At 39.0% G+C, this 26,456-nt stretch overlaps 2 protein-coding genes and 1 pseudogene across 3 annotated transcripts in view; 1 reads left to right on the top strand and 2 right to left on the bottom strand.

The window, feature by feature from the left end:
- The window catches only part of LOC306861820 (solute carrier organic anion transporter family member 1C1-like), an 87,106-nt pseudogene that overhangs the window by 29,484 nt on the left and 31,166 nt on the right, over positions 1 to 26,456 (bottom strand). The window lies entirely within an intron of this gene.
- On the bottom strand, positions 864 to 26,026 carry LOC306861523 (solute carrier organic anion transporter family member 1C1-like). The gene is made up of 15 exons (XM_079403827.1): positions 25,941 to 26,026; positions 24,887 to 24,943; positions 23,435 to 23,576; positions 22,884 to 23,016; positions 22,638 to 22,759; positions 20,738 to 20,884; positions 19,956 to 20,054; positions 18,248 to 18,502; positions 17,975 to 18,139; positions 13,018 to 13,213; positions 11,329 to 11,494; positions 3,571 to 3,755; positions 3,206 to 3,270; positions 2,996 to 3,113; positions 864 to 1,816 (listed from the first exon to the last, which is right to left on the bottom strand). The coding sequence occupies exons 2-15, from the start codon at positions 24,935 to 24,937 to the stop codon at positions 1,597 to 1,599; spliced, it is 2,064 nt and encodes a 687-aa protein (XP_079259953.1). The 5' UTR covers positions 24,938 to 24,943; positions 25,941 to 26,026; the 3' UTR covers positions 864 to 1,596.
- On the top strand, positions 3,791 to 11,322 carry LOC306861525 (uncharacterized protein). Its single transcript, XM_079403829.1, has 2 exons — positions 3,791 to 7,960; positions 8,024 to 11,322. Exon 2 carries the CDS (start codon positions 8,524 to 8,526, stop codon positions 9,433 to 9,435), a length of 912 nt encoding a protein of 303 aa, XP_079259955.1. The 5' UTR covers positions 3,791 to 7,960; positions 8,024 to 8,523; the 3' UTR covers positions 9,436 to 11,322.

The raw sequence follows: 26,456 nt of genomic DNA, 5'->3' as shown, positions 1-26,456 counted from the left end.
GGAACTGTGATATTGTGTCCTCATAAAAAAGCTTTAATGGTCTGAAACATCAGGTAAACCCCACTGAGTCTAGTCAGGTTGTGGCCCTGCTGCAGTTATGGGCTGAAGCCAGAGCAATGTCCTATTAATATATTTACCAGAATCAGTGTTATTTTAGTGTTTTAGCATGAGATACTATTTTATTTTATTTGTCAGTTTCAGTTATTTTAGTTCAATATAGACTGAAAATGGGAAATGCTTAATTGACAACTAGTTTAAGTTGCTTTATTTATTTATTTATTTATACAGTTTTAGTTTTAGTAAAGTATAATAATCCTGGGCAGTGTGTGACTGCAGACGGCCCATACACCCAAGTAGCTTTGCTCTCATTCGACTGAGGATTAAGATTTAACAATGGTTTTAACAATTCCTGAACACTTTTTAGTGCCGTTCCAGTATTTTATTTAATTTCTGAACTATTGAGAGAACAATTGCCCATTTTTAAATTATTCAACTATTCCTTAATTGTTAATGTTTCAGTTTTATATAGTAAACTCAAAAGCTGTCAACTCCATCACAGTGGGGACTCCTGTGATGGTTAATAAACTATTTATTTTTAAAATATTTTTAATGCTAGTCCTGTTACATTCTGAATGTTCTGGGTTGAATGTTACGAGGTTGAAGATCAGGTCAAAATTGCCTAACTCCATATTATGTGTAGTCAATATTGTGCTTTGTAAACAAAAGATACTGAAATATGAACAATAAAGACTGTTATCTCTGTTAAACCATGTGTAGAAAATATCACTCGATAGAAAGACTACTATTTAAAAAATAAAAATAGATAACAATAATGTAGAAAGACAACACAGACAAGTTCTATTACTCTACATGTAAAATATTTTTTTATTATTATTTCAACAAAATTGAGCAAAATTAATGCTTAAATTTTTGTAAACATTAATGGTGCTTTCATGCAAATTGGCTGATATTCCTATTTAAAAGAAAGTTTTTACTAATATTTTACTTCATGTTTACTTCATAAGTGTTTTTAAATATTATAAAGTACACAATCACAGTTCATAAGTAATTTTGGCAAACACTCCAATGTTACATGTACGTTACACACTGTCCATCACTTTCAGTTGCATACAGTTCCATCCAGAAATTCACCAGGTTTTACAAAACAAAATATATATACATATAAAAAATGACAAAGTGTGACGATATATGTGACCTCAATGTACAGTATAGCATCATGACATGACAAGAAACTCCTATGAAACAGTGAGCTTACAATGTCCTGACATGATAACAGATAATTCTATGTAACAATGTTCTGGTCTGATGAACCACATAATCCATACCTAGGCATGTTTTATTTGAATATAATATATTACTCTCTAGTTCTGATACTACTTAAATGTTGTTATTTAAATGTGTAAATAATAACAAATACAAATGTTTGTATTAGATCCAGAAAATAACAGCATCTAATCAATAAATGTACAAATTAACACAATTTCATGGGCAAAACCTTTACATTTTACATGGATATGGAAATCTCCTTTAACACTTTTTGGTGCAATACACAGATTTGACTTTGGAAGTATAACTTCAGATAGTGGTCTCCTGGTCTGGGTTTTCACTGCATTTTATGATAGCTGAAGATACATTCCCATTGCCAGCAGAAACACCATTGCCATCCTGTTCTGGAGCTTTTAATTGGTTCTTTAGTGCAAGCTTCTTTTCATGATGAGACAGTCTAATGTACACGACTCCCCACAATATGTAGGATAAGGAATACAGGCCATAAATAAGACCCAAGAAAGCGTTTCTGCAGGGCAAAACAGAAAGAAAGAATCTCTATATATGTGAAATCTTTGTATGACGTTTTGTAGACTTCATTACTACACACTGTCAGCATGTCGGTAATGAAATCTTTTCTAGAACAAAGGGTTTTAAATGAGGCTTTATATTTATATATATATATATATATATATATATATATATATATATATATATATATATATATATATACCATAGTGCTTTATTGTGTATTGCTGTACACCAAAGAGCTTTACAATCATGAGGGAGTCTCTCTTTAACCACCACCAGTGTTCGTATCACCAAATTTTGACCTGATGGTGGCGCTAGTGGGCTTGAACAAAAGACCCTCAAATGATTCTAAGGATTATTTTGGTCATTCATTAACAAAACAGTTTTGCAACAACAAAAACACTAAGGTATGAAACAGTTTTGGTGTTTTGCCCCTTAAAACGTTATGACGAAATTGCATGTGGCAACATACAAGTAATCAGAGAAAGACTTCAGATAACCTTTGCCATCATGTACCTGTTCTATATTTTTCTTCAAACACTAGGAAATACGATAAAGCTATTCACTAATTGTTTTGCACTTAGCTGCAAACGGTTCACATATATGGCAAGTTACCATGAATGTGAATGTTTTCAGAAAGATCAAGGATTATTGTTGTCACTGTAGATTTTCATCAAATTAAATTTAAGAACACATATTTTTTCCATTGTTACAATACATAACTACTATGGCTCTACTAAGGCTCGTTAAAGATAACTATTAACATCCAGACCACCGGACGATATCGTTAGTTTATTCTAAGCGCACACTCATCTGCAACTTTAAATTCTCAAGCTTAGACTGATTCTAATTGGCTGTCAATGTTTTTATTATTGAAAATATATGTTCATCAGCTGAAAATAAATAAATAATTGTTTTGAAAGTGATTCCAACGATATCGCTTTGTTAGTTGTGGTGTGGACTATGCTATTCTTTAATATTTAGAACGATTTTAAGAACTATATTTTTTATCATTCTCTTTATACTTATCGATCTTGGTGTGAACAGGCCTTCATACAGACATTACTCAGACATATTGGACCATCTAGCCAATGAAACTTTTTTGTTTGTCCAGTATTTTGGAAAAGTGTGAATGAAAATGTTGAATTTCTGCAAGTGCCAGTGTAAGTTTACTAACCTGAAGGCACCAGAATCATACATGCGACACGCTCCTCTCCCTCCGCATTGTTTTGTGCCCCATTTCAGACAGGTCCTGTCAATAAAGGCTCCGAAATAAATTGGAGGGGGAATGCCACCTAGAAAAGGTTCTCAGATCAGTTAAATATAGCTTCTTTTTTTTCCCTGTTGTTTAATAATCTTGTGTTGAGAATAAAAGAGATCTTCTTACCTAGAGTCCGAACAATCAAAGTATAAATACCAAGAGCAAAAGACTTTAGTTCTGGATTTATGGATCTAAGAAAAGAGCAGTCATGAGGACATATATTAATTTTTAAACCCAAAATTAAACTGGCTTCTTCGTATTCAATTTCAAAACAAAGATTCCATAAGAGAAAATTGAATTTTGCTTGGTGTCCCTGACCCTAACAGGGTGGAAGTATATTAGTACTTAACTTCAGTCAGAATATACCACTGCATACCAATAAAGAAACATATTATTGTGTCATGAGGATGGATAGGCACAAATAATTTTCCTTAAAGACAATTAAGTCTCTCAAAGGTGTCTTTTGTTGCACTTTTGGGGAGATTCATTACCTGAGCACAATAATGTAACCTGGTGTAGCCCCACAAGCTGAGAGAAAGGCACCAAGGACTGTCACCGCCATGTAGAACTTAAACATGTAATCACAATCACTCTTGCGAGGGCACTGGCCCAGCACTGCTGACATGTTTGCATATGGGAGAGGCGAATCTCCAATACAGGTGCAGTTGTGGAATACCTTGGAAAAAGGCAGATTTTGTCAAATAACAGCAAATGCAGTAGGGTCTAAATGCCTGAGATTATAATACACATGAAATCTGGGACTTAAAAAAAAAAACCTAGCAATAAACAAATGTTTAGGACTTTGGACATTTCAATTAAGAAATTTAGGTTAAACAAATATTTAACACTAATTCTAGGTCAGGAATCATATGTTAGCAAACCATTTTTTTGTACAAAAGGTCAGATTTCTTTGAAACAATATACTCTTTGGAACACTCTCAAATCATGCTGGCATTACATGGATCATCTGGTTTACATAAACTGGTCCATGGCAGCTAGAGAGCTGCTTTCAAAAGGGGGACATAGTAAATGTCAAAACATTGAAAATCAAATATATTTTTCAGTACAATTTTTACTCAAATTCTTATTCTGACAACATAATTTGTGTTTCCCTTCAGGAACTCGAGCTGCGTCGAAAACACTAGGGGAACGCCTTCAGCGTGACCGCGCTCTGAATACATGTGTAATCTGTCCAATGGAAGGGCGAGACGTCACGGGCGGGTGACGTAATCGACCAATCGACCAGCATAAAAGCACGTGAGGCAGAGCCGGCGTCAGCTTTTTGTCACTCAGCAACCGCTACTCTGTGTGTGTGTGTGTGTCTGTCGATCTGTGTTGTGAGTCTTATTTAGTGTTGTTTGTCCCTAAGCACAATCACTTGAATTAAGCTCACAATGTGTGCAAGAAGCACTTGGGCGAGAGAAGATGGCATTGCAGGCTGTATGTTCCTCCCTGCAAACGTTATATCACTTGTGTATATACCTGTATATGTATACACATACATATGTGTATATATGAGCCTCTTGGGACTTTTCTCGAGTGAGAGCACGATGCTTTACCTTTCTTCATCTGAGAATGTTGAGGTGATCAGCAGGGGCTGCTGGGCGGAGCAGCCCCAACTGTGTTCCAGCTCCTCATTTAGGGAGCATCACTTCTCGTACTCCCGATAATATTGGAGTCAGAGTCGCGCTCCCGGGCCAAAGGCTTCTAGCAGAAGGCGGATCTGCGGATTGTTATTCTCGCTGGATAGTCTTTGGCTAAAACATCCTGCTGCCTATGACCCAGGACTTATGAGGGCCGGCCCCTCTGGGGAAGAGCGGCGTACATCGCATTACATGGTGCCCGTCTCTCCTCAGTGCCCTCGGGAGATCAGTCTGCCAACCCTGCCAGTGTTCCAGGGCGCAGCGGTCACCAGAGAGCGCTTCTCTCAGTTACTTCCGCCCGGAAACGTAGCGGAACTGAGAGGCTCGCTACCCCTTCGGGGGTCTCTAGAGCAGCTAGTTCGGCCGTCTCCTGCCGGTGTGCCATTCCAGGACACTGAGCTAGCAGCTCTAAGTACACCAGAGGCCAGTCTCGAGAGACTGGTTCCCTCAGTAGGCACCTGGCAGTGAGGGAGCCCCTGCTAAGTGTGTCTCATTGGGTCCTGCCTGAGCAGGCTCTGGTTCTATCAGTCTAGTCTTCCTATAAATGATGCGGGTCTGAGGACCGTCGTCTCAATAGGAGACTTCAGCTGAGGCAGTCCTGATGCTATGGTCCAGGACTCATGAGGGCAGGCCTCTCTGGGGAAGTTCGGCGTTCACCGCGGTACACAGTGCCCGTCTCTCCTCAGTGCCCTCGGAAGATCGGTCTGCCAACCCTGCCAGTGTTCCAGGGCGCAGCAGTCTCCAGCGAGCGCTTCTCTCGTTTACTGCTGCCCGGAAACGTAGCGGAACTGAGAGGCTTGCCACCCCTTCAGGGGTCTCTAGAGTAGCTAGTTCAGCCATCTCCTGCCGGTGTGCCGTTCCAGGACACCGAGCTAGCCGCTCTGGGTACACCAGAGGCCAGTCTCGAGAGACTGGTTCCCTTAGTAGACTATTTGGAACTGCTGCCAAATGGGTCTCCATGGGTCCTGCATACTGTAGAGAGAGGCTACAGAATCCAGTTTGGTTCTCCTCCGCCTCAATTCAACGGGGTGAATCCCACTCAGGTGGGCCCTGAGCAGGCTCTGGTAATGGAACGAGAAGTAGAGTACTCTCTTGAGGAAGGAGGCCATCGAGGTGGTCCCTCCTCACGAAAGAGAGTCCGGGTTCTACAGCCGGTATCTCACAGTTCCCAAGAAGGATGGAGGGTTGCGTCCCAGTTTAGATCTGGATCAACTGAACCATGCGACTGAAGTTGAAGATGCTCACAATCAAACATGTCGTGTCTCAAATCAGGTCCGAGGACTGGTTTGTCACGATAGATCTAAAGGACGCGTACTTCCATATTTCCATCCTTCCCAGTCACAGGAAGTTCCTGAGGTTTACTTTTGGGGGCGAAGCTTACCAATATCGAGTTCTTCCCTTTGGCCTAGCACTCTCACCCCATACTTTCACGAAGTGTGTGGATGCGGCACTGGCCCCGCTGCGGCTTCAGGGCATCCGCATACTGAATTATATCGACGATTGGTTGATCCTAGCTCAATCAGAGCAAACGGCGGCTCGACATCGAGATGTCGTTCTCACCCAGATGAAAGACCTGGGGTTAACCCTCTGGGGCCGACAAACGCATTTACGCGTTTTGTGGCAGATTTTCCTCATAAGGCAGAAATGAGCTTGAATTACTCTGCCATTTTTGATCGTTCAGATAAGAGCAATACACCATTAGAATCTGTAAGGGGTCTACTTTTATTTGTATACACTCGTAATAACAACTAAACGTTGTGCTTTTGAAGAATAAAGAAAACAAACAGGGTGCGATCTCTGTCTTCTCCGTCTCCGCGAACTGTTTTCAGAAACGCGTCACTAAAATGAAGTGTAACTCGGCAAATTCTCAACACAGAAACATGAGTTATCTCTATAGAAAGCTTGAAGTATCTACTTTCAAATGAAGTAAGTCATATCGAAAACAAATATTCTGTGATGAAGTAATCCGTATGAAACCAACACGATGTTCAGTCTGTACCGTCTAACTCATTATTTTTAATGTGATCCCGCCCCCTCGTGTTCATATGTAAATAACCACGTGATTCGCACGCGCATGGAGACGCCCAACATAAACAAAGAGTCAGGAGGACGACCATCGCTGCTACTGTTCGTTTCTGGAAGAAGACGCACTGAGTAAAGGCTGGATTTCCCTCAAAATAAGAACAAGAGTTAATCAAGTAGAGAAGATCGATCTGATGAGTAAGTAATGTTTATTTATTGCATTAGTTAACGTGTTATTGTGACATAAACTTGAACACATTACTAGTTGGGTTATTCCCAAACTACAACACGATGAATGCTACCATCTAAGAAAGTTTAGACCATGTTTATTATTAATAATCTGTTCACAAATATATTTTAATAGCATGCTAAACGATAACAATTAGTTCTCAGATATAAAATATATTTTTTTATACAAAGTACATCCTTTTATAGTACAAAGCATGCGTGAGTCTATGACTGCAGAATCATATCTTCTATAGGATGGCTATATGACTACAAAATCATAGTTGGGTTTTCCCCAAACTATAATTCCTGACTAAAATCTTTGAAATCCATTAAAACATTTTGAATATGATGGGCAATTCATTGTATTTAAATTTCTTACGGCGCGATGATGTTTTCATGCTCTATATAAAACAATAAAAGTAATATGAGAGTACATTGTAACATGATGAATGCTACGAGTCTAAGTATGTTTAGAACATGTTTATGATTAATAGCCTACTCTGTTCAAAAATAGATTTTAATAACGTGCTAAACAATAAAAATGTGTTTCTCAAAAATAAAATGTCTTTTTTTTTACGATAATACAAAGCATGCATGAGTCTATGGCTACAAAACATATATATATATATATATATATATATATATATATATATATATACATATAGATGCTCCTGATATAAACATGCTCACAAATGTTTTTTCTTTTTTTTTCTTTTTTTTTGGTAGTTTGTATTTTATTGAATCAGATACCTGCACCACAGATGATGAATCCTGCTGGCTTTCAGTCTCTTCCAACTGTTTTCCTCTGAGAGCGCTGCACCAACATCAGAAGTTCAACTACACTGATATTCTATGGTGAAACAAGATCCTTGACTACTGATAATGTTTTTTTTCTTCTTGAATCCATGGAAAGTAGCAGAAACACTTAAATGACACGTAAATATCTGGTATGATTTATTTGTTTCACTTGTTGAACAGAATCTGTTGAGTCATTCCTGCAACAGATTCTGTTCACTTGTTGAACAGAATCTGTTGCAGGAATGACTCAAAGTCTGTTCACATCTCTGTGGTTAGATCAGTGTGCACAATAATGTGTCTTTTGACCTTCATTATGTATGTTTTGATTATACTGTGTTGTGCCCTTTGTCTCTCAAGTGAAAATCACTTAATATTCAAGGCCATTACCACTCCCTCGCATATTGGCTTTCAATCACAAAACATGTCTTTAAATATTTAAATCAATGTATTGTTTTCTGTGAGCAAATAAACAACATGCTTTTCACATAATTTTGAAGCAAATATTCTAGGCTACAAGATCCAGTTCTCAAAAGTCTTGTGAACAATTGTTCTGTATGTGTTTTATGGTCTTATTTCAGTGACTTCAAAAGTTTCGTTTTTCAATAACCACGCATAAACGTTGATTTCTCAAAAACACAATCATGTAGATAAATGCTGCTAACATATTATTGTAGCCCAATTTGTGCTGTTTACAGTGTTATTAGACTTTAGCCATGTATACTGTATTTTTATAAGCAACTGAAAAAAACACAAATGTCAGGGCATGTCGAAAGTTCTCCAGGCCCCCAAAACACCCTCAGACCCCAGAGGGTTAAGACTAAATGCCAAGAAAAGTGTGCTTTCTTCATTACAGAGGACCACTTATCTGGGCGTGGTGTGGGATTCGACCCCGATGCAGGCACGTCTGTCCCCTGCTCATATCGAGACGATCCTCACAGCAGTCAAGAGAGTGAAAGAAGGCCAGTCACTCACTGTCAGCAGTTTCAGAGACTGCTGGGTCTGAGGGCAGCTGCATTTTGGCCTGCTGTACATGAGACCCCTACATTGGTGGCTCAAGACCAAGGGGTTCTCCCCGAGGGGAAAGCCACTCCGCACTTTCAAGGTCACGAGACGATGCATACGTGCCTTAGACATGTGGAGGAAACCTTGGTTCTTGTCCCAGGGCATGGTGTTGGGAACTCCTTGTCACCATGTTACACTAGTTACGGACGCATCCCTCACCGGTTGGGGTACGGTCATGAGTGGCCACCCTGCCATGGCATACCCCGAGGTGGTGAAGCAGATATGGAGAGTTTTTGGCCAGGCTCAGGTGGACCTGTCAGGGTCAGCTCAATGTCCCCTCTGGTTCTCTCTGACTCCTCCAGCTCCTCTGGGACTGGATGCTATGGTGCAGACTTGGCCGAGGCTTCGTCTGTACATTTTTCCCCCTATCGTTCTGCTCCCGGGAGTTCTGGCGAGAGTGCGCCGGGACGCGTCAGTCTACTACTGGTAGCGCGGTTCTGGTCGGGCCAAGTATGGTTCTCAGACCTGATTTCTCTCCTCGACGGCACTCCAAGGGAGATTCCCGTCAGGAGAGATCTCCTTTCACAGGCGTGGGGCACTATCATCCACCCTCGCCCGGAGTTGTGGAAGCTGTGGGTGTGGCCTCTGAGGCACAGCTCCTAGCTTCCGGTCCCTCAACCGAGGTTGCTGAGACCATCCTCCAATCCAGAGCTCCCACTATGAGGAAACTGTACGCCCTGAAGTGGAAGCTCTTCATTTCATGGTGCGGAGGTTGCCAGCTCGACCCAGCTAACTGCCCGATTGGTACAGTTCTGGAGTTCGTGCAGGCCCGTTCCTCCACAGGGTTAACCCACTCCACCCTGAGGGTCTACGTGGCGGCTATATCAGCCTACCATGCCCTTCTCGGTGGCCTTTCAGTGGGTAGACGCCCCCTAGTACAGGTTTCTTCCAGAGGCTGAGGCCTACGGCCAGAGAGCTTATGCTATGTGGTGGATCAGGATGCTATTCCATAGCCTGGAGTCCTCTGCTCTCCCCTTTCTTGGGGATCAAGACTCACTTCTTAGAAGTTGGCCTTTGGGACGCAGGCCCCGCCGACTTTAGCCACTCGTGGCATTTTTTCTCTCGCTCTCGTTGAGCTCCCGAGGGATACACACAGGGCAGGGACTTGGAAGTCTGGCGGTGTGGGCATCTCGTTCCCCTAGCGTTTTCGACGCAGCTCGAGTTCCTGAAGGGGAACGTCTCAGGTTACGTATGTAACCATGGTTCCCTGAAGGGAACGAGATGCTGCGTCTCGAGGGCCACACTTCCGGCATCCCTGCCAGTGCTTGCTTCATTCCTAGAAGCTGACGCCGGCTCCGCCGCACGTGCTTTTATGCTTCCTGGTCGATTACATCACCCACCCGTGACATCTCACCCTTCCATTGGACAGATTACACATGTATTCAGAGCGCAGTCACGCTGAAGGCGTTCCCGACGCAGCGTCTCGTTCCCTTCGGGGAACCATGGTTACATACGTAACCTGAGACGTTTTTTTGTTTGTGGGGAAAAAATTTAAATCTGGTAGTCTCAAATTTTTGAACCCTATTTTTAGGGATGTCTATAACTAATATAAAATATAGCAAATAGAATAGAATATAAGTTCTATTCTAGGAGCATTCTAGTAATACTAGTTTTAGCATTCTATATATATGGTGGCCGAGAGACCTCAACGGGCTGCAAATAATTAAAAAAAACAAAAAAACACCTGCAAATTAAGAGAACAACTTCATCAATTTGACAACACACGCGCTGCAAATGCTCACAACACAACCAAACAAAGAAATGTGCTGCAAATTGAAAAAAACACCTGCAAATTAAGAGAACAACTTCATCAATTTCACAACACGTGCGCTGCAAATGCTCACAACACAACCAAATAAAGAAACGCACTGCAAATACTCACAACACAACCAAACAAAGAAACTCGCTGCAAATAATTTTTTTTATTTGGTTGTGTTATGAGCATTTGCAGTGCGTTTCTTTATTTGTTAGTGTTGTGAGCATTTGCAGCACCTGCTGTCAAACTGATGAAGATGCTTTCTTGATTTGCTGGTGCTTTTTCTATTTGCATGTGTTTTCTGAAGTTGCAGCAGGTTGAGCTCTCTCGGCCACCGTATGCATAAATTGTAATTACATATATTATGTGGTTCTCCCTAAAATAATAAAATAAAATTTGAAAACATTAAAAGTTTTTAGAACATGTTCTTTTGAAGAAAAAAATATCTAAATATAATTATTTTCTCTGCCTCTGAGCTGACTTTTCTGTTGATGAAGCAAATGCCATTAACTAATAAAATCAAAATACAACCATGTCTAAGCCCTTGGTCTATAATCCAAACAAATCTTGATGGCTAAAATCTGTTTTACAAGCAAACATACATTACATGACTGCAGTTTCACATTGGTTTCTTGCATTTTGTCTACTCAAATGTGTCTCTGTTAATTCAGATGGATGTTGTATATCACAATAACAAAATAAAAAAAAAGGCATGTAGATGTCTGGAAAGAATAGTTTACCATATCCTTGCCGTCACCAGTGGAGCTTTGGCAGCCAGCGAGGCAGGGGGAGGCATAGGTCAAGCCATTGCTGGCACATATAGGATCCCAATGTTTGAGAGAGCAGGAGCAACCCATGTTACATTGAGAAATGAGTGTATTGTGCTGATAGGACACCTGTGGAACCCTATTAGAAATACATTGAATAATTAAACCACTCAAAATTCAGTTTAATTACACTTACTGGTGTTAAAAATGAATGTGGCCTCTGACAAACGTTTTTTTTTTTTTTTTTTTTTGGATTGTTAGAGCTTAAAGCTCATGAAAGTAAAAAATCCAGTATCTCAAAATATTAGAATATTTATATTTGAGCTTCATTAAATGACCATCCCTACAGTATAAATTCCAGGTATCTCTTGTTCTTTAAAACCACAATAACGGGGAAGATTGCTGACTTGGCAATGGTCCAGAAGATGATCATTGACACCCACCACAAAGAGGGTAAGTCACAAAAGGTCATTACTGAAAGGGGTGGCCGTTCACAGAGTGCTGTATCATAGCATATCAAATGCAAAGTTGACTGGAAGGAAGAAATCAGGTAGGTGCACAAGCAACAGGGATGACTGCAAGCTTGAGAATACTGTCAAGCATAGCCGATTCAAACACTTGGGAGAGCTTCACAAGGAGTGGACTGAAGCTGGAGTCAGTGCATGAAGAGTCTCCATGCTCAGACGTCTTCAGGAAAAGGGCTACCAAGTAACTTCTGAAACAGAAACAACCTCAGAAGCATTTTACCTGGGCTAAGGAGAAAAAGAACTGGACTGTTGCTCAGTGGTCCAAAGTCCTTTTTTCAGATAAAGGCAAATTTTGCATTTCATTTGGAAATCAAGGTCTGGAGTCGTCTGGAGGAAGACTGGAGAGGCACAGAATCCAAGCTGCTTGAAGTCCAGTGTGAAGTTTCCAAAGTCTGTGATGATTTGGGGTGCTGTGACGTCTGCTGGTGTTGGTCCATTGTGTTTTATCAAGTCCAAAGTCAATGCAGCCGTCTATCAGGAAATTTTGCAGCACTTTATGCTTCCATCTGCTGACAAGTTTTATGGAGATGCTGATTTCCTTTTCCTGCAGGACTTTAGCACCTGTCCATAGTGCCAAAACCACTTCCAAGTTGTTTGCTGACCATGATATTACTGTGCTTGATTGGCCAGCCAACATGCCTGACCTGAACCCCATATGGAATCTATGGGATATTTTCAAGAGAAAGATGAGGAACAGTCAATCCAACAATACAGACGAGCTGAAGGCTCAATAGTGCCTCAGCAGCGCCACAGACTGATCGCTTCCATGCCACACCTCACTGATGCTGGAATTTGTGCTAAAGGAGCCTCGACCAAGTATTGAGTGCATAAATTAGCATACTTTAAATAACTTTAACTTTTCTGTTTTGCAAATGTTCTGTTTTTGATTGATCTTAGGAAATATTTTAATATTTTGAGGGACTGGATTTTTGACTCATGAGTTGTAAGCTCTAATCGTCAAAAAAAAAAAAACTTTTGAAAAGTTTTACTTTACATGTAATGTAAATGAAAATGAACTTTTTCATGATATTCAAATTTTTGGAGATGCACCTATATGTGTGTATAATATATATATATATATATATTTTTTTTTTTTTTTTTTTTTTTTTTTTTTTTTGTTGTTGGGAGTGTTTACCCTTGATATGATACTGTCAGCCCAGGCACTTGTGTGTTGTCACACTGCAGGAAATACTGAATAAGCATCGTGGAGAAAGCCAGAATAGATGTTCCAATGCAGATCTTGGTTGCTCCGAGAACATTCAGTTTGAACTTCTTCATTATAAACCCACCGGTGACAATTCCCAAAGCCACAGCTGGTAGATTCATAGTGCCTGGAAAGACAACAGATGATTACCTTCATGATTGTTTATTTATATATATATATCCCATGGCACTTCTCGTAAAGAGTAGGGGTGGAACCCCAGTGTCCTGGCCAAATTCCCTCTACTGGCCCTTGTCTATCATGGCCTCCTAATAATCCCCATCCACTTGATTGGCTCTTTGACTCTCTCTCCTCTCCACCTGTAGCTGGTGTGTGGTGAGCGCACTGGCGCCGTTGTACTGTGGCTGCCGTCGCATCATCCAAGTGGATGCTGCACACTGGTGGTGGTTGAGGAGAGACCCCCCACATGATTGTAAAGCGCTTTGGGTGTACAGCAATACACAATAAAGCGCTATATAAATGCATCATTCATTCATTCATATATACAGTCACTGGCCACTTTATTAGGTACACCTTGCTAGTACCGGGTTGGACCCCCTTTTGCCTTCAGAACTGCCTTAATTTTTCATGGCATAGATTCAACAAGGTGTTTGAAACATTCCTCAGAGATTTTGGTCCATATTGACATGATAACATCACGCATTTGCTGCAGATTTGCCGGCTGCACATCCACGATGCAAATCTCCCGTTCCACCACATCCCAAAGGTGCTCTATTGGATTGAGATCTGGTGATTGTGGAGATCATTTGAGTAAAGTGAACTCATTGTCATGTACAAGAAACCAGTCTAAGATGATTTGAGCTTTGTGACATGGTGCATTATCCTGCTGGAAGTAGCCATCAGAAGATGGGTACACTGTAGGCATAAAGGGATGAACATGGTCAGCAACAATACTCAGGTAGGCTGTGGCGTTTAAACGATGCTCAATTGGTACTAAGGGGCCCAAAGTGTGCCAAGAAAATATCCCCCGCACCATTACACCACCACCACTAGCCTGAAGCATTGAGACAAGGCAGGATGGATCCATGCTTTCATGTTCTTTACTCCAAATTCTGACCCTACCATCTGAATGTCGCAGCAGAAATCGAGACTCATCAGATCAGGCAACAGTTTTCCAATCTTCTATTGTCCAATTTTGGTGAGCCTCTGTGAATTGTAGCCTCCGTTTCCTGCTCTTAGCTGACAGGAGCGGCACCCGGTGTGGTCTTCTGCTGCTGTAGCCCATCTGCTTCAGGGTTCGACGTGTTGTGCGTTCAGAAATGGTATTCTGCATACCTTGGTTGTAACGAGTGTTTATTTGAGTTACTGTTACCTTTCAATCATCTCTAACCAGTCTGCCCATTCTCCTCTGACCTCTGACATCAACAAGGCTTTTTTGTCCACACAACTGCCGCTCATTGGATATTTTCTCTTTTCGGACCATTCTCTGTAAACCCTAGAGATGGTTGTGCGTGAAAATCCCAGTAGATCAGCAGTTTTTGAAATACTCAGACCAGCCCGCCTGGCACCAACAACCATTCCACGTTCAAAGTCACTTAAATCCCCTTTCTTCCCCATTCTGATGCTCGGTTTGAACTTCAGCAACTCGTCTTCACCACATCTAGATGCCTAAATCCATTGAGTTGCTGCCATGTGATTGGCCGATTTGCAATTTGTGTTACCAAGCAATTGAACAGGTGTACCTAATAAAGTGGCCGGTGAGTGTGTGTATATATCTGTAAGTATCCATCCATCATAAAACTACTCCACACGGCTCCGGGGTGTTAAAGAAGGCCTTCTGAAGTTAAATGATGCGTTAGTTTAAGAAAAATATTGATTCTTAAAACTTTACAAACTGTAAAGTCCAGCTTCTGGTCGCTCAAGCAGGCGTGTTCACAAGGCGGTCGAGCGTATGATGTATGCGTAACGAAAGGCGAAACCAAGATCCAGGGAGAGACTGACCAATGTGGATGCACAGAGGAGAAAGCAAAACAAAACACCTGTCACAAATTAATTTAAAAATCCTGGGTATCGACACAAACACTCCATTTTAATCAAAACAGATACAATTTACTTGTTCACATGGTTTCCCTGTGCTGTACACAAAACTTGGAGATTAAATGCTTTTCCCCAGAGCTTACACTCGCGAGACTACAGTCTTCTTTCTGGATCCTACGTTTGCCTTTCGCTACGCTCCTCGTCATACGCTCGACTTCCTTGTTGTGAACGCGCCTGTTTGAGAGACCGGAAACAGGACATTTCAGTTTATAAAGTTTTAAAAATATATATATTTTTTAAACTAAAGCAGCGTTTCAGAAACAGGGGCACCATTCACTGCAATTATACAGATTGGAACAGACAGGACAATGTCGAATATAACTCAGAATGTGTTCGTCTGAAAGAGGGATGTTAGACATGCCTAGGATGCCCTGAGGGTGAGTAAATCTTGCACAAATGATCATTTTTGGGTGAACTATCCCCTATAAGTGCTGAGATACCCCTGGGCGATTTGGCACAAAAGAGCAGTTTCCCTAAGAGAGGAAGACGGACAGTGCGTCATTTTAAAGATGTTGCTTCATCTGTGTGTTTCTGGATGTGGTTGTTTCCTGACCTTCTCTGATGGTCAAGATCGCTGTTTTTCAGCTCTGGGCCGTAAGCGTGCTGAGACAATGTTTGTAGATTTCCAAAGGAAGAATAGGCCACAGTCCTCAGAGGATGACGGCTGAGCTTCCCCCTTCTGGGGTGGTTGCAAAATCAGAGTCTGACCCTGAGTTGAAAGCCATGCTTTCCCAGGCAGCTGAGAACATTAGGCTTGAATAGAAGCCTCCACCCAACCCGCAGTGTCCTCTCACACAAATCCAGGCAGATGGTGAAGCAGTCCTGATGGGACAATCCAGTGATGGAGGAGATTGCTCTTTCCCAGGAGGTGCTGACAGCAACACTCCTTCCCTCAGAGGAGGCCTTTTGTCGACTTTGTTGTACTCAATGCAGTCTGGCAGTCAGCGATGTGATGCTTCCTCACTCCCAGCCTCATCCTTCCCATTTGCAATAGGCCAAGAGCTCGCACCTCAAGGAAGTAATACTTCTTTTCGTGTCCCTAGCCCGTTTCTCATGGAATCCAGGAAGCCTGGAAGCCAGGACACTGCTACCCCACACACAAACCCTCTACTCTGGGGCGCATTGTCTCCCGAGTTGGGACCCAGTGTTCCCCCTTGCTGTCGGTTGTGTCGATTGTCCTTTAGGTGCAGCTCGTAGGGAGTCTGCGAGTCCTCCCCTTCACACTGTCTCTTTCTTTCTGCATCTTCACCAAAGTAGCTGAGGGTGCCCTTGCCCTATTAAGGGAAGTGGGTATTCATATTCTCACTATATTGACAACTGGCTCATTCTAGCTCACTCTTGAGATTTGTTGTGATCCTTGGGTCAACTGGAAGAAGAGCAAACTCTCCACAATGCAGAGCATCTCTTTTCTCAGTATGGAGTTGGACTCTGTCAAGATGATGGCATGTCTTCTGAACAAGCACGCCCAGTCAGTGCTGAAATCCTGGATGGGACATGGAAGACTTAAGTAGACTGTCACAGGCTGTGATAGCCACTATCACTTAGGCCAGAGCCCCCTCTACTTGGCAGGCTTATGCCCAGAAGCGGAATCTGTTCCCTGTGTTGTGTTCTTGAGAGGTGCACAAAGGTTAAATCCTCCTAGGCTGTACCTTGTCCTCTCTTGGGATCTCTTTTGGGTATCTCCTTTCTGGACTGCAGAGAGCTCCCTTTGAGCTGCTAAAGTCGGTCGAGCTTAAAATCCTGTCTCTGAGGACAGCATTCCTGTCCATGATCACCTCACGTTATCTTGAGATCCCAGCCTGGAGTTCCTACTACTCCTTTCCAGGAACTTGGCAAGTGCTACCTTTGGAGGAGGCAGACCCAACCCTTGCATTGCCGTGTCCTGTTCACACTTTGTGCATTTACATGGACCACACATAGAACTTTAGAAGCTCTGGGCTCTTTGGGGGTCAGCAGAAGGGAAAGGCTGTCTCCAAACAGTGGTTGACCTACTGGCTAGTGGATGCCATCGCTTTGGCGTAACAGACACAAGGTGAGCCCTGCCCCCTAGGAGTGAGGGCTCACTTCGTGGTGCTTTTCATAGGGACGCTATACTGTACCTCAGTATGTCGACGTAATGTCAGATGCGACTGACTGAAAGGAAATACATTTTTTACGCATGTAACCCTCATTCCCTATATGAGAGAGCAGAGAAGATATGTCCCTTCTGCCACAACCAGGAACTACACGGCTGAATGGCAGGGTACAGTTTCTAGTCCTCAGCACAAACCTGAATGAGTGGATGCAATTCATCATCTTAAACACCTATTTGTATGGGCGAGTGTCTGGTCATTCGAATTCCACTCGCCAGTGTTCATTGGCATTTTCTTTTACTACTCAGAGGTGATCAGTGTGTTGACAATGTCTCTTTTCCATCCCTATATAAAATCATCGTAACAGTGATGACATTTTAAGAATTACATTTTAAGAACACATTAGCTAAAATAATTTAAAAAAAGAGGAAAAAAGGACACCAAGTTATTTAAAATATGATAATGTTATTAAGCTAATTTATACAATATTTAATTTCTGTAATAGGGATATAAATGCATTTTATTATATGTAAAACAGGTATATTTGCTTATATAGAGCAGTAATGGATATTTACAAACTCAGGGCGGCGGACAGGCTTTTTTGACATCGGCTATTTTTTTGTGAAAATAATTATATATATATATGAATAAGAGGGACACAACTGACATTCATTTTGTAGCATGGCATCACTATGTGTCTTTAAACAAACTGGAAATTTATATTAAACAGACAAAAATAAATGCAATAAATGTAAACCTACCTATCAAAAATATGGCCTTCGATGCTGACTGGCCATAAATTTGTTCCATAAACTTTGGCTTAAATGTGATCATTCCTATAAAACCATTGACTTGCACAAATGCAGTGCATAAAAGGAGTAGGTAAATCGTGTTGCTGAAGAGTTTTTTCACTGATGGCAGAAAATCTAGAAAATATCAAGAGGAAGATTTCACATAAGTTCAACAGTCGTGTATGCTCAATATCTCGACCAAATGCTATGAATGGAAAATGTAATATTTAACAAAATGCACACCTTTAGCCAGAGCTGCCATGGAAACTGGAGCTGGTTTGTCGGGAGCATTACTGTGTTTGTTGTTGTCGGGAATGAAATGGTCCTGCTCGCCTTCATTTGATTTTTTCTCAGTTTCAGTCTCACCCTGCTTAGGAAGAGACTTGGGAAGGAACCAAAAGGGAATTCCGGCCAGTAGCATCACTCCACCAGTTAACAAAAAGCCCAGCCACCAGGCACCAACCCAACGTGTGTCTTTGTGGTTGATGGCGATGGTATCTAAAATAAATAAATAAACAAACATGCACATTTTGTTCATTAATCAGCCAAAATAATTTATAATTTGAAATCCTAACAAACAGTATGACCGAAGACCCCTTATACCAAACACGTTACAACTGCCTTGGTCTCACTTGGTCAGGACCACTTGGCGTCGCTTTTTGACGCTCAAGGTACCCCTTTAGCTTCATTTTTCGACTTGCAGGGTCCTCCATTGTTTTCAGTTGTTTGTCTTAATTTAATACTTTGCATGCATTATGTAAAAAATATAAATTATTTAATTTAAATTTATACTTTCATTGGAGAACCTAACCCCACCCCTACCCTAAACCTACCCACTTCTGAACAATATAAAACATGTAACAGGCAAATATAAGTGCAGTCACAGGTATTTATTGCAATTTTATTGACCATAAACAAGCAGTATAAAAGTATTACAAACAAGTCGTGTTGCATTCCAAGTCTTCTGAAGCCATACGATGTCTTTATGTGCTCCGTTAACGCGCTCATATCTCATTCAAAAGCATACTCCCGTCCCGTAGCATGATGCAGTCGGTCACGATACAAACAAGAGCCAATAGCAATTCACAACCAAGACTGACGTAAGGCTTCTTCTGGCGGCATTTTTGGAATTTGCGCACAGAGACTGCAGCACACAGGATGAGCTTTACTGCGGACGGAGATGACGATCATGTCTATACCTCTCAAAATCAATTGTTTTGCTTCGGAAGACTTGGAAAATTAACACTTTTTGAATAAATTATGATGGTAGTTGTATCTGCCTGTTATATATTGTGTTTTATTGACAAATGGTAAGTTTAGTGGCATGGGGTTGGGTTACGTGCTCATAAATGTGTTAATAGTGTAATATAAAAATCACACCCCAACATATATGCAATAATGGCAATATTATTACCCAATAAATAATTTAAGCATGACAATAAAATTCCCAGTACCTTCCGCGTTGGCATATTGACGCCAAGGGTTTCTTATTTAAAGCAATGGAGGGCCCTGCACGTCGAAGAATGTGTAAAAAAAAAATGACGCCAAAGGGTTCTGACCAAGCATCAATATATTATCTACACTAACTTTGGGTAATGATGTATTACTGCAGAGTTATGATCTTTGGCAAACAGAGTGCTTTTGCAAAAGAAAAAAACCTACTGAACCAATCGATTAGACTAAAAGACAAACATCCTTTTCACATAATTCACATGCAACAAGCAACTATGACATGGTAAAACTGAAGGCACAAAGGCTACTTTGTATATATCAAAGATGTTAAGAAAGGTTGCTGGGAATCTATTCTAGACATGTACAAAATATCATCATTTTGTATTTTTCTAACCATGAGCCTAGGGATAATCATATTTAAGATCAGTGTAGAGCAAAGAGCCGTTATCATTTCAACAAAAATAGGTTTGCAATCTACACTGGTTAAACATGTGAATACCTAAGTCTACTGCTCCTATGTCCACGTAGAGCTTGGCACAGAAAGATCCTAACATGAATCCAAACATGGGCCCCATTATTCCCACAGTCTGAATGACAGCTGAGAAAACAACAACAACAACAACAAGAAACCAATCAATACAAAAATGCTTAATGACACCATCTTAAGAGAAAGAGTAGGAGGGTGAGGTCAAGAACATGCCCAAATAATATTTCACACACAAAAAAAACAGAAATTAAATTTTGCATAATATTTCTCAAATTTTTTTTTTCTTGCATGACATTATATTCATGACAATTAAGCCCCCCTCCCCTACACAAAATCCAAATTCTCAATTCTTACACTGTAAAAAAAAAAAAAAAAACTTGAGCCAACTTAAAATTTTAAGGCAACCAGCTTTTTGCAGATTTTTGCACACGTACTGTTAAAATTATAATCAAGCTCTTTACACATGCTTTAGTATGTTAAAAGAGTGTACTTTAAAGCACACTTAAAGTATTTAAAAAAGTGTACTTCAATGTGTTAAGAAAGTTATGAAAGTGCAATCTCTTTAAGTATATACAAGTGGCTGTTTATTTATTTACTTTTTAAATATAATATTATCTGCAAATACATATAATAATGATCAATAAGAAAAATAAACAATTACAATAAAATTGGAAAAGTGAAACTGGTGCATTTTGACATCTAATGGGGTTGAAGGGTAACCAGCAGTATGTTAATAAGGCTTGAATGTATGCCAGAATTGGTACTAATGAGTAAAAACTGATTATCAATCATACCCATGTAAAGAGCAGTGTTTTCCTCCTTTGAAAAATCATCCAGATAAGACAACCCAAGAGGCATGACGGGTGTCTCTCCTACCCCACGAAGCATGTTCCCGAGAAACACATAGAGCCACAAGGAGGAACTGGCTGCTTTCTCACATTCTACAAAAACAAAAGCACCACAAATGAACAACTGTGTAACACACTACAATATCAGGATCTCAATTAACCGTCTACGGTAGGTACGGTGATATCAGTGAGAAAAAAAAATATTTGTGATGTTTGTCCTGCTTAAAATTGGACACTATAACAATATCAATAAACATTTTCATTATTTGTTTTTGTTGTTTTGTTTTTTTAAAGTTTGTTGCCTCAAGGCAATATTGTACCACAACGGACAAATTTAAACATTTGACATTTTCATGCATAAAAAATAAATATATTTATCGTTTACATCATTTTCTTTAAACAAATACTTGAACAGTTAGTTTTATCTAGTTTTTAAAGTATTGCATATCTCATATTTAATAAAATGAAATTTCATATCCAGCTTTTGCTCTCATAACCAAACCATCATATCAGTTATCATATCAAAACATTACAATCAGAGTTGTTTCGAGGTAAAAAATTAAAAATCAGCATTTAAAAACTTTAAATAGTCATTCAGATACTATATCTGCACATATTATGATTGTTCTGTTGAAAGGAATTGTTCTCTCAGCTTTCACAAGCAGTGAGGTGTCATTAGTGAGGAAGGAGATTTTCCATGCATGTGCTTGTGTGTCTATGTGCATGCTTGTAAGGATAAGGTGCATATTAGGATAAGTTTATGCTGATTTTAATTTTTTATCTTGAAACAACTCTGATTGTAATGTTTTGATATGATAACTGATATGATGGTTTGGTTATGAGAGGAAAAGCTGGATATGAAATTTCATTTTATTAAATATGAGACATGCAATACATTAAAAACTATAAAACTAACTGTTCAAGTATATGGTTAAAGAAAATGATGCAAACAATAAATATATTTATTTTTTTATGCATGAAAATGTCAAATGTTTAAATTTGTCCGTTGTGGTACAATGTTGCCTTGAGGCAACAAACTTAAAAAAAAAAAAAAATGAATGAATGAAAATGTTTATTGATATTTTTATATCAATCCAATTTTGAACAGGAAAAACATCACAACTACTTTTTTTTCCCTCGTTGATATCATATTGCATACCGTAGAGGGTTAAAAGAGTGTACTTTAAAGCACAATTAAAAGTATTTGAAAAAAGTGTGCTTCAATTAAGAAAGTTAAGAACAAAGTCTACTTTTGTATATTTCAAGTGTATCAATTACTTAAAAAGCAATCAAAGCCAATATATTAAGCTGCCAAAAGTTCAAAGTTCAGAAATGAGAAGCTAGATAAGCAAACTAGAGAGAGATCAATGTTGCAGGGAATTGTGGGTAGCACAATCATATTACAAGCCAAACATGACAAATGATTCCACAACTCAACTTCCTCAAATTATGTTTTCTCTGAATGATTGTTATTTCTTATGAATGTGCATGGCAGTATTATAGTAAATCTTGCAATAAAATGTATATGCCTGGGTTATATTTCACCCAAAAATGAGAAGAGTAAATAGGAAAATTTGACTGTGCAAAATTAAAAAGAATATATGATGTGTAACATGACCCAAACATTTCCAAATTCACCCATTATCTCATATTTATGTTATTAGATTTTATATAGGATTTCTGGGGAAGAAGAAACTTAATTGGAGAGGCTGTTGATCTAATTCTGTGAAGGCCATCAGTTTATTATTATGCAAAAAAAAAAAAAAGACAAGGTTGCAGAATCCCTTTGGTTTAATATCTTATCTTAGGTCTGTCTCAGGGTCAGGTTTAGGGTTAAACAATTTACCTGTTTGAATTTCCACTGTGGGAATTTCATCTTGTGCAAGACTCCCATTGGTTAAGCATGGTAGAATACTCTCTGTACCATTAGAGGCAGAGAAATGTGAAATTGTTGTTTCATATTTGTACCTGTGGAAAACAAACATATATTTGGCACAAGTTATTTGTCTTATAATTTGAATCTAACATATCATTGTTGACACAAATACAGTAACTAAAGGGGTTTAAAGAGTAGTTGACCAGGTAAACGTACGGTCCTTGGAAGAAATGTGGTGCTGCAGTTATGAAGGATCCCATGGCCATGATTAAACATCCAGCTGCTATGAGTCGTGGTCTGTGAAGCTTAGCACCAAAGTAACTCACAAAAGCTATTACAAACAGATTACCTGAAAAGAACAAAAATTGTATCCTATTGAAATCCCAGGCGATTATTTCATATGAATTACATTGTGATTTTGAAAATTGTATATGAAAATGTGATTGAGATGGAAAAGTATGATTTATTAAATTATGATGTATGAAGGTGCCCCCCCCCCCCCCCCATCTATTGGGCATAAGAAGACTTACAAGTGAGATAATACACATTTGCCACCAGTTCACCAAAATGCTAAATACTACTTATAAATTGCCATGACAGTGTGTGGGTGTAAGAAGGTTTTTTTTTTTTTTTTTTGCTTCAATTAGACCCAATATACACATATATATATATATATATATATATATATATATATATATATATATATATATATATATATATATATATATATATATATATTTATTTATTTATTTATTTATTTTTCTCACCAATTTCAAAACTTCCATCAATGAATCCAATCAGTGAGCTTGGAATGTCAAAACGTCTCTCAATCTGTGTGATAGAGCTCTTCATGTAGCTGCCCTGAAATGCTTTGGCAAAGTACACAAAAGACATGGCAGCCAAAAACATCTGAAGAAAACATGCACGCACACACACACACACACACACACACACACACATTTGGTTAGCATTTCATGTAACTAAACTCATTCAGAGTGGTCCCTATTTTTTTACTAATGAGATTTACATACATACTAATGTACTAATGTACCAATTTGCCAAAACATGAAATAGATATGAATTTCCATTAGTGTGTTGGGTACTCTTGCTTGCTAAATCCTATTCATCTTAAACAAGTCTAAACTAGACTTCTTAGATATTTTAAGATGGACTGAGTTGGTGTAGGTTGGTCTTTCTAGGCTGATTTTTACCTGTTTGTTAGCATTGTTCTTATCATAATAGAAGTGATAATATCATTGAATTCAGTTATTCAACACTACATAAGACAGATGGACTTAACATTGACACATTACACATGTTTGACCCACCTTTTGATGAGGTAGAAAAAACATTTTCTCAGTATTTGTACTACCATCAGATTTCCATTGCATGTTCATTTTACACAAGTTAATTATTAAAGTTGAAGTTTGGGTCAGAAGCCATGCCATTTGGTTTACACAAAAGGGAGTACCACTAATCATCAACTGCCAATAAAACTCTGACTTTGCTCCAAACATTGACCTTCTAGAGACTCATGTTATTTAAGCGATAAGGTCAGGAAATTTCCTTGTAGAATATATATTTGTGCAGTTGAGTAACTTTGTTTTACTTTTGTTTGAACCCCACTGATTTTCATTGTGTGGGAATATTCTTCTAAATATCTTCTGTTGTTTTCCACCGAAGAAAGAAGATCAAATATGGAATTGAAGAAGGTCAAACATTGAAGGAGAGTAAATGATGAAATACATTATGTGTAATGTGGATGTATCTGAAAGTTTAATTTTTTATTTTTTTTTTGGTACACTGAACACAATACATAGAGTGGCCACAAATAAGAATAAGAATAAGCTCAGGCAGTTAATGGCATTATCTGTGAACATGATCCACTAATGTTTGACAACCAAAAATGGTCCAAATATCAATTGGCAATATATATGCAATAGTTTTATATTAGTTTTATGATTTTTTTTTTTTTTTTTCAAATGTTTTACTCAGATAATGTGCTTATTCTATTTAAAAAAATGCCAATGGTTCAATATTTAACATGCAATAAAATTTACACATTTTAGAAGATGAGCTGAAACTATACAGAGAAAGTCAATAAAAAGTAATTGCATAATGATGGGATTAAATGAGCTGTTATCACGTTCATGTCTTTGATCATAATGGGCAAATGTAAACAAGAAACTGAAAAGCAGAAGAAGATAAGTCAAAATTACCTTTAATTTGGAGCAGCAAGGCTCTCGTGCCGTCTTCTTTTCCACACTCATGATGCCCTGGAAACAATATGAATGACAGATGACAGAACAGTACAGAGCGTGTTAACACCAGGATCATTATGAACAGCATCACATTATTGTCGTGCAAACAGCATTTGTCCCAGGGTCCATTGTTCACAGGACTAAGAAAACATCATCTGAGGGGAAAGACCCCTGAGGGTGGAGCTGAGAGTGGATTCAGAAATTGCACCACATTTCCTGCAAGAGGAAGGGTGTTTGAAAAAAAAAAATCAAAGTTTTCAAGAATCATGGACAGCAAGGCAATCTTTGATGGTGTTGGTTTGATGCTGAAGACAATGAAATGTAATATGGGGAATGATTTTTTTTTAAGAAAGTAAAGAGAAAAGATAAAGAAAAACCCAATGAATTGTTTTGGCAATGATTGGCAAAAGAAAATAAGTGTTTATTTAGGCTAAAAGAGACTAAAAGGGATAGTTGCTGCAATTTGTTACAAAAAAAAAAGGTTTTGAACAATAAAATTGTACGTATATGCAGTCAGGCAACGATCAACAATATAATAAAAGCGAATTTTAAAAGAAAAGAAATGGGATCATTATTAACAAGAATTGTTTGCATGAATGTCAGTTCGGGGCAAGTTATCACTTAAATGTTATTTAATTTATTTATTTTCAAATTTTATTTATTTATTTATTTTTGTACAATGTTGACAAAATAACGGTTTGTCATTTCTTTGTATGCTACCTTTTGTATTTTATATAAAAACCTCTTTATTTTTGATGAAAATCACATAATAAGCCATATAATGCCAGACTGCCCACTGTAAACCCTTATAGTGTGACAAGCTTTTACCGAAAACTAATACAACTAAAAATATTCACAGATGTGACAAAAAGCCCTGATCATGTGCATAGTGTAACAGAATACAATGCATATTAATACAGATAAATCATCTCTGCAACACATGAAAACAGGATCTTTTTATAAAAAACAAGAAAAACAGTTAGACAGTATGAGCGACGGAGATCATACATACCTGTGCTGTTGCCTGTGTCCCTCAGAATGGATGAAGGACTCTAGCACTTTGCTTACAGGTAAGGCTTTATCATTGAGTGTTATGCCATCTAATCAGTAACCAAACAATCATGTCCATCTGCTGATCATGTCAACAGGTCACTTCTCTACAGCGTGGGGGCTGGGGGTTTCTCAGAGGTACAGAGGACAGAGCAGACCAATGCTGTCTCATATGCTTTGGACAAACAGAGACGGAATGCTGCAGTGAAAAGTGAGTGCTGTCGCTAGAAACAGTGTGTAGTTTATTGATACTAGAATACACAATTGTTTTGGTCAGAATACTGCAGTTCTGTTGCAAAGATTGGAAGATTTCAGTCTTTCTGATTATTCTTTTTTTTTTAAATATAAGGTGAGTTATGTTTTGTATTTATTTATTTATGTGTGTATTCATTCATTCATTTATTTATATATTTACTGTTTGTTTGTTTGTTTGAATATCTATCTATCTATCTATCTATCTATCTATCTATCTATCTAT

The sequence above is a fragment of the Barbus barbus genome (genome assembly GCF_936440315.1).
Source record: "Barbus barbus genome assembly, chromosome: 42".
Classification (NCBI taxonomy): Eukaryota; Metazoa; Chordata; class Actinopteri; order Cypriniformes; family Cyprinidae; genus Barbus; species Barbus barbus.
This window is presented reverse-complemented; position numbering and strand designations above follow the sequence as displayed.

Excerpts from the sequence above, each read along its gene's own strand:
- LOC306861525 (XM_079403829.1), top strand. The coding sequence starts at position 8,524 with ATGTCAGGGCATGTCGAAAGTTCTCCAGGCCCCCAAAACACCCTCAGA.
- LOC306861523 (XM_079403827.1), bottom strand. The coding sequence starts at position 24,937 with ATGAGTGTGGAAAAGAAGACGGCACGAGAGCCTTGCTGCTCCAAATTA. Across the intron at positions 18,503-19,955 it reads CATAGGAGCAGTAGACTTAG|ATACCATCGCCATCAACCAC; the intron begins GTATTCACATGT and ends TATTTATTTTAG. Across the intron at positions 18,140-18,247 it reads CATGGCAGCTCTGGCTAAAG|ATTTTCTGCCATCAGTGAAA; the intron begins GTGTGCATTTTG and ends GATATTTTCTAG.